Below are 15617 nucleotides of genomic sequence, written 5' to 3' on the forward strand. Positions count from 1 at the left end.
GGTATCAGGGAATATTCCTGGTCCTTCTCACTTGTTTCACATGCCACTCTGCAGAGCTAGGTTTTATTATTGTTTAAATAAATTATATTTTTATGGTAAACAAAATAATGCATGTGCTTAAGTTTTTTTTTTTGTTTTTTTTTAAAATCAAATAGCACTAGAATGTCCATGAGGAAATCAAATGTCCCTTCCTGCCTTTTCCCACTGTCAGCGTTTGGTTGGTGTCAGCGTTTGGTTGTTCTCTCTGGTTTTGGGCTCCAGGTAAGATGTTTATATGGTTATTTCTTGATGTTCCGATGCCAGGTATTTCTGCGGCCGTCCTGTCCTGCAGAAGAGGCTTCAGCCCTCCTAAGCCCACTACTCCCACCTCCCCAGCCTCACTCCCCACCAGCACCAGAGGGCTTCATCCCAGTCTTAGGCAACAGCTGGTCAAGGGTTTTGTGATGATTAGGTAAATGTTCTTCTCTGAAGGTCATGAAGTGGTCGATGACAGTTTCCCCTTCAAATTCACTTGCTTATGCTCTGGAGTTAATGCTTTTTTTTTTTTTAACTGCAAGGTATTTTGAGATAGGATCCCTCTAATTTTTCATTCCATCTACTCTGAACCTGGTGCTACTGTCAAGTGTCCTGGCATTGCGCTATGTGACAGAGTCCCTTTCACCCTGGGCCTTCCTGGCAAAGCACTCTAACTTCCGTGGCCGCTTCTCTGTGGTGCTGGGAAGGATCCTCCTTCCTGGGCGATGGACGGCTCGGCCGCCGGGTGGTTCTCAACCCCCAGGAGGTGTGTGCTCCACAAGCTTCCTGGAAGGGGTGCTGGTGATTTGTTTTGTTTTGTTTGAGACCTTACATTTCTGAAAATGTTTGTATTCCAGTCTCATACTTGGCTGGTCCATTCCAATAAGCATACAATCCAGGCAGGACATTCTTTTCCCTTCCATTTTTAAGGCAACTGATTGCTCTGTCATATTCTAGCTTCCAGGGTTGACATGAGAAGTCCAAAGTCAGGTTTCCTGTTTTGTTTTTTAATAGTACCAGGGATAGAACCCAGCAGTGGTGGACCATTGAGTTACTAGTCCATTATCCCCTAGTCCTTTTCATTGTTATTTTGAGATAGGATCCCTCTAAGTTGCCAGGCTGACCTCAAATTTGCGATCCTCCTGCCTCAGCCTCTGAGTAGCTGGAATCACAGGCAATGCCAGGGTTAAAAATTTAAAAATGACCAAAACAAAACAAAAAAACCCCAAACATGTGCACAGAGTTGCAAAATCAAATTATAAGCCTTTAAAAAAAAAAAAACAAAACAACAAAAATATTTGCCTCATCTGATCTCCTTCCAGCCTGGTGTCTGCTTCCTGGAAGTGATTTTTTTTTTAAATATTTTTTTTTTAGTGATATATTGGCCCAATATTTTTATTTTGTTTATTTATTTTTATGTGGTGCTGAGGATCGAACCCAGGTTCTCACACGTAAGAGGCGAGTGCTCTACCGCTGAGCCACAACCCCAGGTCCCTGGAAGTGATTTCTTTGGATTCTTCTGAACTTGACTCCATATTTGAAAACAATACACTTGTGCTACTCCTTATTGCTCCTTCAACGTCAGCCTTTCTATTGTGGAAGAGGAGGGTTTTGCCCACTCTTTCTCCTTCCTTACCATCCCCTCCCCTCCGCACCCTCTCAGTGTGACTATCAGTTTTGGGTGAAGTCATCATGGTTTACATGTACCGTATAAACTTTATGGCCAATTGAGCCATGACTGGATTTCAGGCCTTGGGTGACTTCTGAGTTTCCCTAGAGATTAGTAATTACCTTCTTGCTTGGACTTATTTGGTTTTCTTTGGATCTATCACCAAATTCTCTGATAGAGTGGAAACATTCCTCTCTGGATAGCAGCAGAAGTCCCAGGGAATCCGTCCCAGGGAATCCATCCCTGGGTTCTCCCTCAGGCAGCTCCTCCTGGAGCCTGGGTCACACCTGCCCTGGCTGCTTCTGGCTACAGGGCCCTCCCATCCTGGGATCTGGATTCTTTTTTTTTTTTTAAGAGAGAGAGATTTTTTTTTAAGAGAGAGAGAGAGAGAGAGAGAGAGAGAGAGAGAGAGAGAGAGAGAATTTTAATATTTATTTATTTATTTTTTTAGTTCTCGGCAGACACAAGATCTTTGTTTGTATGTGGTGCTGAGGATCGAACCCGGGCCGCACGCATGCCAGGCAAGCAAGCGTGTTACCGCTTGAGCCACATCCCCAGCCCCTGGATTCTTAAATTTCCTCTCTTGGATTAATTTCTAATTTTAGAGAAAGGGTGTCTGGAACCTTCCACCTTTTGGAGCTGCTGTGGAGAATCAATACTGGGCTGGTTTCTGATCTTTTGTGTGTGACTCTCCCTCTCTGGAGGTTTTAGAATTTCCTCACAATGGCATTCTGAAACGTTGCCATCCTGTGCCCAGTATGGTCTTTTTGCACTTCTGTGATGTTCCTTTCCGTTGAGAGGCTTGTGACCATGAGTCCCTGAGCGTTTTTGGTGTTACATCTTTATTACTTTCCTCTCTCCATTTTGCCCTATTAGATATGGGGTGTTAAGTGAACACCATCCCAAAATGGGACACTCTAAATCCAGACACTTCAGAAAGGGTATATCCCACAAAAATGGGGTGTCTCCTCCCAGCTCAGCTGATGCCAGTGAAAGGCTCACCTGGCCAGAGCTTCCCGGCCCTGGGTGCTGGACTCCCCATCCCCAGAGATTCTGGTGGGATGGGTCAGGGTGGGGTCTGAACAGCTGCATTTTATAATCTTTCAGGTGAACCTCATGAGCGGCCAGGGCTGAGACCACGGGGCTGACCCACCACCCCATTTCGAAAGCCCAGCCAGCTGTGTCCTGAGGACCCTGCTTGCTCACAGGGAGCTAAGGTGGAGCTACGGCCGGCGTTATGGGAGGCTGGTGTGGGGGCTCTGCTGGGGGGAGCCTGCTCTTGAGAGAAGGCCCGGCTCCTGCAGAAGCTTTCAGAGGCTTAAGAATACTATTTGCAGCCCAGGCCCCAGAGCACCCACAGGCTTCCCAGCCCCCTCCCCAGGAGAGCAGCACCCACCTGCCTCACTGCATGGCTAGGTTTGGAGCCTGCCTTGTGCCTGTGGTTGTCTCCCATTCTTGGGGAGGTAGAAGTGGTTTCATTTTCAGATACAGACCTAGCGCCCAGGGGAGAAGGTAGGACTGCCTGCCTGGGGCCAGCTGCTGCTATCACATCAGAGGCACAGACCTTAAGTCCAGGCCTTTCCTCCTCCACCCAGCTCACGCCCCATCACTATTTCATTCAACAAACATTTAATGACTTTCCTGGGCTCTGTGCCAAATGGGCACTGGGGGACAGTGGTGGGCAAAGCAGTGGATCTAATGGTCTGCTTCCATTACTTATGCCATCACTTCTCTCCAGCCAGCTGGGGGCCAGGGGACAACTTTGTTTTTGCCCAGCCTCATCCAGCACAGGTCATGATAAGGCCTGGGGGACATTAGGAATTACTGTTGCCACTGTTGTTATGTCCAACAGGAGGGGGCCAGTAGGGCTGGGCCTGCCGCCAGCAGAAGCCACATTAACAATTAAGGTCTTTGCGACTTTCATTCCACCCTCACTGCATGAAATATTCAGGCACCAGAGGAGATTGGTCTCAGATCTCTGCAGTGGGCAAGCTGGGCTGTGGGGTGGCACTGCTGGCTGTGGACCCTGGGCCCAGGGCAGCCCTGAGGCCTGGCATGCAGGGAACATCAGAGGCTGTGGGGCTGGCTGGGTGTGGCCTAGAGGTGCCTGATGCAGAAGGTGCAGCTGCTGACAGTCACAGAGATACACAGCTGGGCTCAAAGACTGTGTGTCTGGGGCCTGGGACTTATCGCCTAAGTAAACCCTGTAATTATCTTACAAGCAGCATAATCACGTTGCATTATATTAGTGCAAGCATGAAAACATCAATTTGATAAATACAAACATTTCAAATAAATCACAAGTGGGTAAACCTGTTTCTTCTCCTCTCCCTTCCCCTAGTACACTGGGTCCCTTGAGTATGAAGTTGGAGTGGGCTTCTCTTCTGCTGAGAGCTGAGAGGAGAGAGAGAGAGAGAGCAGGATGTGGAGCAGGAAGGAGGAGGTCTAGCCTACCAGTGGTGACAAATGGTCAGTTAGCAAGGACAGGTAAGGCACAGCCTGGACCCTGGGAGCAGGAGTGTAAGTTAGCACTTGTTTGGAAAGCAGACCAGTCCATCCTCTGGTCCAGCTGAAGTGTGTGCACCACAGGACTGACTCAGCCATTCTGTCTGGGTCCAGGCCTGAGCCAAATTCACGCTCATGTGCATCAGGATGCATGTACAAGACTGTCCACAGCAGCACTATAAATGAATGACCTTCAATGGGAGAGTAGGCTGTAAAAGACAGGTGCATACAACGGATACTAGATAGCAGCTTTACTTGACCAGTGGCAAGTTTGCCCCTGGAGGCCATTCAGTAATATCTGAAGATATATATTTTTTTCTTTTTTGGTACTGGGGACTGAATCCACAACCTTCCGCATGCTAGGCAAGTGCTCTATCACTGAGTACATCCTCGGCCCTTTTTATTTTTTGAGACAGGGTCTCACTAGGTTGCCCAGGCTGGTTTCGAATTGAGATCCTCCTGCCTCAGCCTCTGAGTTGCTGGGATTACAGGTGTGCACCACCATGTATGGCTCAGTTTTTGTTTTTTAAAAGTGGGTGAAGGGGTGCTACTTCCATCCAATGGGTAAATGTTGGTAAACATTCTACAATGCTTAGGACAGCACCTGCCCTCCAACTCCCCTCCACTAATTAAAGATCTATTGGGTCTAAAATGTCAATTGAGGGGCTGGGGTTGTAGCTCAGTGGTGGAGCACTTGCCTAGCATATGTGAGGCACTGGGTTTGATCCTCAGCACCACATAAAAAAATAAAATGAATAAAATAAAGGTATTGTGACCATCTACAACTAAAATAAATTTTTAATTTGAAAAAATTTTTTAAATATCAACTGAGCTGAGGTTGAGCAATTTGGTATACAGCTGTGAGAAGGAATAAACTAAGCTACATATGCCATCATAATAATGAGTGGAAGTGGCAGGCTGCAAGTGTAATGTCACTTAAATAAATTTCAAAAGCATGCAAACATCCAGCACTGTGTCATAGGGGGACTGCGGTAAGCCTGAAGCAAGTGCAACATCGCACAACATTCAGAGCCCTGGCTGTTCTGGGAGGGGGAGGGGGAGGGCTGGGGTGGATTCCTTCAGCTGGGTGGTGGGTTCCCTACTCCCTGCTTATTAACTAATCCATTATGAAAATAAGTGCATCAAGGTGAGAGTTAGTCCTGTGAAGAGCTCAGAAGGGTGGTAGAGAATTTCGGTGGCTCCAGCTTTGAATTGAGGGGCAAGGAGGGGTGCAGAGGCCAGCACCTCCAATCCGTTCCTTTATCTCCACTCCTAGGCTGCTCCAGTCTGACTTATCTGACCTCAGTGGCTCCTTGATGTCTCTGCCTCTCAGCTGCACATCCCCTTATGCCTCCAGGCTCCGACTCTCTAAGCAAACCTAAGTCTGGCCAGGTCTCTCTTCTGGGCCTTCTGGTTAGACCTGAGGTACTTTACCAGCATAGGAGGCTTTCTGGACTTCAGCCCCACTAACTCCCTAAAAAATCAGTGACTCCAGCCAACTGTGGGGTGAATGAGTGTTCACTCCTGCAGACCTCCAGTTGCTGCCCCGTAGGGGGTCAACACTGCAGCTCCTGCCCTTTCCCCTCCCACACGTGGAAACAAGGACACTCCATTACTGAGCTCTGTCTGGAGGTGCTGTATAACCTGCCTTCCTGGCTTTCTCTGATTACCATTTCTCCCGCTGACCCTGCATTTTGGAGAATTTTATCTACCATGTGTTAGCATGGGAGTTCTCAACCCCACCTCTTAAAAACACCGTGTGGCTCAGACCTGACACCTACATGCCAGGGACGGTGGCAGATCAGCTCTGTTCTAAAGGCTCTCAGCTTTTACTGAGCAGCTCAAGGACTGCTGGAGCTCCAGGGTTTGATTTTACTTTGCATGACAAAGCATAGATCTTGTGACTAAAAGCTAAAAGAAGCTCTCTTGGCATTTCACCATGCTGGTTCTGTTGGACTGTGTTATGGGGGGCATATGCCTCTGGTTGGACCCCAGCATCCAGGACCCTCAGGGAGGGGGCTCTGCCCTGGAAGTCCCTCTTGCTTTAGAACCCTGTTTCAGCCTTGGGCCCTCTCACTCCTGCCATCTTGTCCTCTTCTGCCCAACCATGTCCTTCCTCAAGCCACACAAGAACCTCACCTCTAGCATCTTGTCTTGGCTCTACAGGGAGGATGTTAGCAAAGCCCTGGAGGCTCTTGGATGGGGCACTCCTGTCTGAGCACTCTGCAGGTGATACCCCATTTAGGTAAAGGCTGCATTTGGTCTTAGCTGAAGCTGTGGCCTTGGAAGATCAGGGGTGCAGGCCATGGGAGAGGATAGCACAAAACAGAGAATCATCTCAGCAACTTCCCTGGTGAGTTAGGGTGTCCTGTAGTGTGTCCTGTGTCCAGCCTTCCTGGGAGCAATTGCCTGTACATAGACTTAGCTCTGGGTAAGCCTCTGGGCAGCTGGTTAATATGGCTTTCTGGGGGTTAAAACATATCTGCAGCTTCCTCAGGCACAGTATGAAACCCCCTCCTTCTCTAAACGCAAACTGGGCTGGGCTGGGCTGGACAGGCAGAGCACAGTGCTCCAGCAGGAAGGACACCCTCTATTCAGCACTGACTCATGTGTGCTGAGTCTGGGGAACCTCAACAGCAGGGTATAACCTTGGAAGCACTTTGCCTAGCCTGGCCTCTCTCCATCACCCTCTCCTGACCATCTACCTGGAAAAGGAGGTGGGTAGGTAGGTAGGGGACCTGGTACTGAATCTGGACCTCTCTGTATGGACCCCATCTCTTTTCCACACAGGGGCCAGACAGAGCCTCTTAAAAGGTAAGCCAGGTCATTCTACTTCCCTACTGAATAGTATCCCCTCAGCTTTCCCAGCTGCTTTAGACCCTGCACGATCTGGCCCTCTGACCCCTGAGAGCATCTCTCACTCAGGGCAATTCTAGGGTCTCTGCCCCAGCTATTCCCTCCACCTAGGACGCCCTTCCCCCTTCCTTCTTCCTCATCGCCCAGATCTAAGCTTCTATAGTCGTCCTAAGTCTCTCCCTGACCAGGGAGATCTAAGGCAACTGATGATCACTTTTTATGACAGCACCTGTCTTAATTCCCTGCACAGTACTTAAGACAGTCCCAGTTATCTTGTTTATTATCTTCTCCCCCCTCCTTCTCCCAGAATGCCTGAATCCCCAGAGGGCAGTGGCTTCTGCTGTCCTGTCCCATGCAGAACCCCCGGGGCTGGGGAGGGAAGTGGGGGCTAGAACAGGTCTAGCAGAGAGCAGGCTCTGGGCACACAGTTGTTCAATGAATGGTTGAGCAAACCTAAATGGGGACATTAGCTGCTTCGCGGGCACGCGCTCCAGGCCGTGGGCCGCTCACGGTAGCGTGCTCGGGTTTTTATCTCCTGGCGAGTCCCAGGGGAGGGACACCTCCCTCCGCCCGCTTTCAGCAGACGCGCGGTAAATGCGCTTTGGGGACCAGAGGATAATAGCCTCTAGCGTGGGAAGATCGGGGTGCCCCGCACGGTTACTGGTGGCAAGGGGATTTTGCAGTCGCTGATCTTCCCCGGACTCCGGCATTAAGGCCCCAGTGCAAGACTTTCTCCACCTTTCCCAGTGGTTTCCACAGCGCGAATTGCAGATTCCCGTCCGATCCCAGGGATTTAGCGGTGGAGTCGGTGAAAAAGTAGGGCTCTGAGCGCCGCTCCCACTGAGGGGCAAGTCTCGGAGCCCTCGCCCCATGGTGGCTGGGACCAGGGTACGGATCTTGCTCCGGGACGCGGCTGGCAAGGCCCTGGCCCTTCCGGGAGCAGACGCCGAATCTAACCCCTGGGCCAGTGGAAGCGCAGTCCCACGGCGAGCTCTACGAGAGAACCCGGGCGGAGATGGGGGCGGAGGAGCCCGGGGGCAAGGAAAGGGACAAAGAGCGGCCCGCCCGACCCCCCACGTAGGAGTCCTATTGTTCGTCAAGTCTCACACGGTGCCGAACTCGGGTGCCCTCGGGAGGCGGGGGGGGGGGGGAGCTGTCGCCTATATTCTAGGCATTTGTTTATTAGGGGTGAGAAAGGGAGGGCGGGGGACGCGGGACCGGGAGGGGGCTCGGGTCCCATTTCCGCGCGTCGCCTTTAAGGGAAGCCCTGCCCTACCTTTCCCACCGTCCCCCTCCTCTCCCGCGGCCGTACCTGCATTTTAAAAGCGCCCTGTAGCCCTGGGATTGGCCAAGGCCGCGTCCTCCCGGCGCAGAAACTTGAACCGCGGGGTGGCTGGGGGGGGGGATGGAAACCCAGCGGACGGACAGTACCATCTCCACGGCTTCCCCCGCGTGTGCCCCTCCTCTCCCACACACCCCCAGAGAGGCCCAATCGGACGGGCGGGAGGGCGGGACCGCGGCTCCTACGCGCCTCTGGCAGGGCGCCGGGCGGGCGGGCGCACGGCGATGGGGGACGTGGGGGCCGGCCGCGCCTCCGCCAGCCCCCCGCACTCCCCCGGAGGCGGGGCCGGCCCGCGGCGCCCCGCCCCCTCCCCGCCCGGGGTGGGCGGAGCGGCTGGGGCTCCGGGAGCTGGGCCGGGGGCGGGCCTCCGCCTGCTTCGCCCGAGCCTGGAGAACCCCGGCACCGCGGCCGCCGACGCAGCAGTCGTCCTCGCTCCAGAGCCCTGAGGCGCGCGGGCTCCCGGGCGGCCCAGGCGGGTGCTGCGTGAGGGCGCGTGAGGCAGCGTGGGGCTGGCCGCAGGCGCCCCTGTCCGTCCCCCGCCCGCTCGCTAACCGGCCCAGCCAAGCCCCCGCGCGGGGAGCGCCGGCCCGGCGAGGGCGAGGGCGATGCCGCGGTGACGGCCCCGCCATGGCGAAGCCCCCGGCGGGGGCGGCGTCGGCGTCGGAGGAGCTGAGCCAGGTACCGGACGAGGAGCTGCTGCGCTGGAGCAAGGAGGAGCTGGCGCGGCGGCTGCGGCGCGCGGAGGGCGAGAAGGTGGGCCTCATGTTGGAGCACGGCGGCCTGATGCGCGACGTGAACCGGAGGCTGCAGCAGCACCTGCTGGAGATCCGCGGCCTCAAGGACGTGAACCAGAGGCTGCAGGACGACAACCAGGAGCTCCGAGAGCTGTGCTGTTTCCTCGACGACGACCGGCAGAAGGGGCGCAAGCTGGCGCGTGAGTGGCAGCGCTTCGGGCGCCACGCGGCCGGCGCCGTGTGGCACGAGGTGGCCCGCTCGCAGCAGAAGCTGCGGGAGCTCGAGGCACGCCAGGAGGCCCTGCTGCGCGAGAACCTGGAGCTGAAGGAGCTGGTACTGCTGCTGGACGAGGAGCGCACTGCTCTGGCTGCGTCAGGGGGCGCGGGCGGCAGCGGCGCCGGAGGTGCGGGCTCCCGCAGCTCCATCGACAGCCAGGCCAGCCTGAGCGGGCCACTGGCTGGCGGCGCCGCCGGCGCCGGGGCCCGCGACGTGGGCGACGGCAGCAGCACGTCGAGCGCTGGCAGCGGCGGCAGCCCCGACCACCACCACCACGTTCCACCCGCTCTCCTGTCTTCTGGGCCTCACAAGGCTCCCGATGGCAAGGCTGGAGCCACACGCCGGTCCCTGGACGACCTGTCGGCTCCGCCGCACCACCGCAGCATCCCCAACGGCTTGCACGGTGAGGATAACCACCTGCCGCCCTGTGCGGGTTCGCAGGGCTGCTACCGCGCTGGCGGCTCGGGTTCGTGCGGCCCTGGGGTGGGGAGAGGCGCCAGTCCTGGACCCGGTATCTTCAGCTGGCGTCGCACTCTTCAGCTGGCGTCGCACTCGGTCCGGGCGAACCCAAATTCACCTGCATGGGGCTTTGGGTGGGGGTAGTTAGTCAAGTGATGATGCGTGTTCCTGTCCAGGTTAGAATCCGCGGCCGGCGCTGTCCTAGAAAAGTTTCTTGCCTGCGGAGTTGTCGGTGTTACAGTCCAGCACTGCGGCGCTGGCCGGGGGCTTCATCCCAGGTTGGAAATCCTTGTCCCGGGACCAAAGGATCTTCATGAAAAAAACTGAAAGGCGCTTTGGGGCACAAAAGAATTTCCCCATACTTGGAGCAACAGGCGTCCCCCAACCCCAAGGGACATCCGCGGGGGTGCTGTGACTGCATTGCGCCTCTGCTTTCCCCAGCTGCATCCTGGACTCTCAGGGGTCTGACAGACCAAAGGCAGGCTTGACACCTAGGCTGCTGACCAGAGTTCTGCACTTCTGGCCGGGGGGTCTTTCTCAAGGCTCTGAGATTTAGAGATGTAGTTGGAATGGATTCTGGCTTTTCACCTCTGTGTGCCTCAGTTTCCTTAGTTGTAAAGTGGAGAGGATGATCCCTGCCTCCTGGATTTGTGGTGGAGATAAGGCTCCCGAAAGGGTTTGTAAACTGTTGATGGCCTTTCAGGAAGTACAGTGGTCATCTGTGGCTAGGGTGTGGATGGGAGGATCTTCAGGAAGGCACAGCACTATCTTCAGCCATGTTGCTGCAGAGGGTGTCCCGATCTGGGTTCTGGGAGCCCAGCAGCCTGCCCCTGTCCCTGCCCTCTGTTCACTGACTCTGCCCTGCCCCTTCCCTCCTCTCCTGCCTGGTGGATGACCGTCCACCCTGTTCTTTCACGTTTTTGGAGGCTTCTTCCTGGTTCTGATGGCAGTTGCTACTGCCTGAATTATTTTCCTGGTGGTGGGGGACAAGCAGCTCTTTCTGGTTCTCCTTAAAGCTTTTTCCCAATTCAGAGAAAAAAAAAACATATATATGCTTTAAGTAACTGCTCTTCCTCAAAGTGACAGCCTGAGCCATGGAGGGACACTTTCTCTTTGGTTTGATGACTGAGTGACTCTGAAAGCATATTGCGGGTGGGAAAAAGAAGAGTGGAGGTTATACCTGTGGAGGTGAGGGACAGCATAGCAGATTTTCCTTTATTTACCCCCCTAAGCCTGAGTTCAAGGCAGGTCTGGGTTTGGAGGGATATTTTGTTACTGATTAGCCATCTACCACTACAACTCAGGTTTCTTTTTGTAACTCTGCATCCACCCCGCCTCCAATCCCAGGCTTCTTAAAGCCAGCTCCAGTAGCTCAAAGTTAAGTGGTTAAATTTGGGGGGAATGCACCTGTTATTTAGAGTTCCTTGGCCCCTTTGACCTCATCTTTGGGAGGGTCAGTTTCCTGGGCCTCAGTTTCTCCAAGTGCAGTTAAGGAGGGAATGTCTGCAGCCCTCTGTCTGGAAATGAAATGTTTCTGGTTTTCAGCTGCGTCATCCATGACACTTGGCAAGAGCGATTCTCTGCGGGACTGTGGAGGGCTTGAGTGTCCTAGACGATGTGCAGGGAAGGTCTGGCATGTTTTGTGCAAGGAGACACATCTGGGTCTGGCCCAGAGTTTCAGTTGCAGCAGTGAATAATGCAGGAGAGGGAGGCTGGGCTAGACTCTGGGTTTTCCACCCCCTGGGCCCTGGTAGGTGTGGAGATATCCGGTTTCCTGCAGAATCCCCAAGTCCCAAGTCCACTTGGAACAGGTCTGCTGCAGATTTTGTAGCAGCAAAGCTTTGGTTTGGGGGAAAATGAAAACTCGGCATTATTATCATCACAAATTTCAGTTACAGCTGGGATTTCTTGTTTTGTTTTGTCTTTTAAAGCCATGGGTGGCCTTGAGATGTTCTCCTACCAATAGGAACAGAATGCCCAGGACCAGGAAAGGCCCTTCTCTAGAAACCAGGCTTTTCAATCCTGGGACCTGTAGCTTTAAGTTGGTGAGGTTCATGGCTGAACTGAACGAGGAAAGGAGCCTCTGTCCAGGTGCTGGTGAAAGTGGAGAAGGTAGTGAGTGGGCTTATGCCTTGGTTCCTGGGCTCAGTTCGTGCTCACAGAGGTAATATTAGCCTCACTTTGCAGACATGCATGTGGAGGCTCAGAGAGGTTCTGGCCTTGCCTTGGAAGACAGCTGCCATTGGAAGTACTGGTCCTAGGTGGGGTCTCCATCAGGTTATCTGCTCTGGCCTGTCGTCATTCACCTTAGCTATCAGTCAGGGCACCCTGGTGGGTCCCCATTCTTGATTCCTGACCCAGTGTTGCCCTCCTTCTCCATGCTGGGAGATGTCGCTTCCTTTGGTGACCGCTGAGCAGATGGTGGAGAGCCCCCCTTCCCAGAGCATCAGGCTGCCTTGCTTAGAATATTGGCTTCTTTACCTGCCTTGGGCAAGTTAGTCCACTTTGCCCAGCCTCTCTCTGCTTCTCTTCTGGAGGGTGAGGCAGAACCCAAAGGGCCCCTTTACTCACATGAGGTCAGTGAGGTCGGCTTCTGTACACTGTGGGTCTCAATAGTTGCTGGCGTCCTGGGAGCTTGTTAGACACCCGTTGGCTTCACTGCCAGACTCTGCTTGCAGTTTAGGTAGCCTGCCTGAAGGTTTGCACCTGAGCTTTATGTGTAGCTGCACCTGCTGCTGGACCATCGTGGTCCTGAATCCTCTGTGGGGAGGCTTCAAGTGGCAGTGGTGGGACATGGCCATCTGTATTCAAGGCAGTCCCTTGGCTGAGGCAGGCCTGGCGGGCCTGTGAATGCGTATGCAAATAGGACTCTCTCCTGAGCAGTTTTTTCTGGAGGTCTGGCCTAGGCTGTCTGAGGTCTGGACCAGCTAGGATGCTATTTGCTCCATGCCAGTGTTGTACTTTGAGAAGCTCAAACGTCAGAAATTCAGGTTCCCCCCTGGAACTGATGTGATCTGCAAACAAATGCATTTTCATTTCTTTTCCCTGCCCTTCCCCCACCCGGTGAAACCCATTGCTCCTCCTTACCCCCAGACCTGTCCTGCCCTCCTCATGCCCCATGACTTGTTCCCTTGTGGCTGACCCAGAGAAACCTCTGGCAAGCCCATGAATGGGTGCCATTTACTTTTTAAAGTTTGGGTTGAAATTTTGAGCTTCTCAAAAGGAGCTGGGTTTGTTCTCCAGCTTGTGTTTTTAAAAGGGAGGGTGGGGCAGGGGTAGTTTGGGCCTTTAAAAAAAGACAGAGTATACCAGCCCTGAATGGGCCTTTTCTGTGGGGCCTGTGTGTGGCTAATAAGGCCGCCTCTCCTAAGCCCAGCTACCCGGAGCAAAGGTCACTGAAGATAATGGGGTGAGTTATATAAGCTTCTTCCTCCCCCACCTGACCCTGAGGGATCTGTCCATGGCCTTGGAGTTCTGGGCCCTCAGGACCATGCACAAAAGTGGGTCCAACTGAGGAGCTGTCAGTCAGGTGGCCCACCCAGCGCTTTACAGTTTCCCGCAAAGAGCTTTCTAGTCATTCTGCTTCCCAGGACGGAGGCCTCAGCACTGGGGAAACTGAGGCTTGACTAGGTGTGTGGCTCTAGGTCTTGGCCTTTGGGGCCTGGGATGAGTCTTGGGTCTCCTGTGTCAGCAACCAGAGCCTGTTGCCCTGTTCCTGCTGCCCAGCAAATTCTGGGGGCGAGGCCGTGTACAGAGCAGGGTGGCTCCTCTTCTGCAGGCCCTGAGCCCTTTCCTGCCATCCTGTTCCCTGCTGCAGCTGCCTGTGTAAAGCGGTGACCCTCCTTCCTTGTGATTCTTGCGTTCCCTCACTCCTCTGATCTGGACTGGCTTCTCACGGCAGTGCTCATGGTGCCAGAACCCTCACACGCTGGGTCCCTGAGCTCCCGGGACACAATATTGTCCCAGGACCAGCACGCTCTGGGAGGAAGTCACTGTTGCTTGGTTCTCTCTTCTACCTGTGGGCTGTTCAGCACCACGTCTGTGCTGCTCATTTGCACAGCGAAGGTCTAACTTTAGGCAAGTTCTTGAATCTGTGTGGGGCCTCTGTTTTCTCTCTCTCTCTCTTTTTTTTTTTTTTTTTTTTTGTGGTGCTGGGGATTGAACCCAGGGCGTTGTGCATTTGAGGCAAGCACTCTACCAACTGAGCTCTGTCCCCAGCCCAGGGCCTCTGTTTTCTCATCTGCAAAGTGGGAAAACATGACCAGACCTTGGGTTGAGGGAAGAGGGAGTGTGCTGACCTGTGAAAACTGCAGCGTAGCTAATCTCCAGGCGACAGCACTCAGCTCTGGGCATGACCGGGGCAGTGTCGCTGCTGGCTGGGGCTCTGGCTCCAGGGTCAGAGAGCTCTGGGTGAATCTGGCCTGGCTGCTGCTCTGTGACTTTGGAGCTTACCAAGCCTTCTCAACCTTGGTGGCTGCATCTGTATCCTGAGAATAATAATATCCTGGTCCTAGAAATGGACTCTAAAGGATGGGTTTTGTGATCTTTCATTTTTGGTCTGGCCCTTGTGGATTGGCCTCCCTGGGGCGTGGGTAGGGAATTCCCAGACACAGGCTGTGAGCGGGGCCCTTGTACCCAGCGCTGTCTCAGAGCCAGGGTCCTGGTCTAGTTGAATAGAAGGAAGATGGCATTCAGCTAAGGTCTGGAAATGGGGTCTGGACCAGGGTTTTGAGAGCCCAAGGCCTGCAAAGCATACTCAGGTCATGGTGGGGGTGGGGGTGCTGTTTGTAGCCTTAAGGTGCTAGGATTGGGGGTGAGAGCAAAGTTCCAGTGGTTCAGACTTCAGCACCCACAAAACGTGGTGAAGGTGGACCATGCGGGCTCCAAAGCTGGGAGCTCTCCTTTAGGGGAGGTGTGCTAGCACCCACCTGGTGAAGGGCATTCCTGAGCCCCATGTGGATGGGGCTTGTGGACACCCTCCCACAGCTCTCGGAATCTTTGATTGTGCTGGTAGAAAATTGTCAGGTGGGAGGGTGGGGCGATGTTGTCAGGGCAGCTGGGAAGTGGGATTTGGAGGTGGTGACAGAACTTGCCCATCAAACAGGAAGGGAAACATTAGCAGATAATTAGTGAGCATTTACTACACCCGGTTCCCAGCGCCTCCTGCATGTGATTCATGTCATCTGGCTTGGGGAGTGGCAGTTCAGGAGCATCAGTCTGGGGACTCTCAGAGGTAAGGGGGAGGAAACTTGGACCTCTAGGGATGACCATAGCTAAGACAGTGGCTGCAGGACAGAACTTTCTCTGTAGGTGTGCCGACCTGGCGGATCTGTTCCGTGCTCTGCCCCCCCGGCCCCTGTCTTCCTCCTTGGACCTCTGACCTGTAGGGTCAGGTGGTCCTGAGCCAATGAGAGGCTCAGGCAGGTCAGCACCTGTGGGAGATGCTGGCTGTCCTCCTGGCTGACATGGTCTCTCTGCATTCTCTGCCCGCTCACAGAATAGTCGTGGCCCACGGCTGCTCTTCCCTTCCTACAGCCAGGGTGGGTGTCTGGGATCTGTGCAGGGACCTCCCTGGGATCTCAGACTGGCAGGTATCTAATTCCTATCTCCCTGGTGCATCATGGAGAAGGGATCCCAGTGGCTTCCCAAAAGGCTTGGGACAGAGGAATAAGTGTCTCGTTGATAGGATGGATTCTCCTTTTATTCCAGAATGCCAGGAGTGCTTCCCCTTCCATCAGAAAGAACCCAGAACTGGTCATT

General features: G+C 54.0%; 1 protein-coding gene across 4 annotated transcripts in view; it reads left to right on the forward strand.

The window, feature by feature from the left end:
- The first annotated feature begins 8808 nt into the window (after positions 1 to 8808).
- Ccdc85c (coiled-coil domain containing 85C) overlaps positions 8809 to 15617 on the forward strand; it is a 71071-nt gene continuing 64262 nt past the window's right edge. For all 4 annotated transcript variants that reach the window (XM_026399442.2, XM_077799628.1, XM_026399443.2 and 1 more), the window contains exon 1: positions 8809 to 9801. In XM_026399442.2, coding sequence (XP_026255227.1) covers positions 9015 to 9801 — 787 coding nt within the window. In that variant the 5' untranslated portion in view covers positions 8809 to 9014. The remainder of the gene's footprint in view (positions 9802 to 15617) is intronic.

This window comes from Urocitellus parryii, chromosome 6, assembly GCF_045843805.1.
Source record: "Urocitellus parryii isolate mUroPar1 chromosome 6, mUroPar1.hap1, whole genome shotgun sequence".
NCBI classification, from domain to species: domain Eukaryota; kingdom Metazoa; phylum Chordata; class Mammalia; order Rodentia; family Sciuridae; genus Urocitellus; species Urocitellus parryii.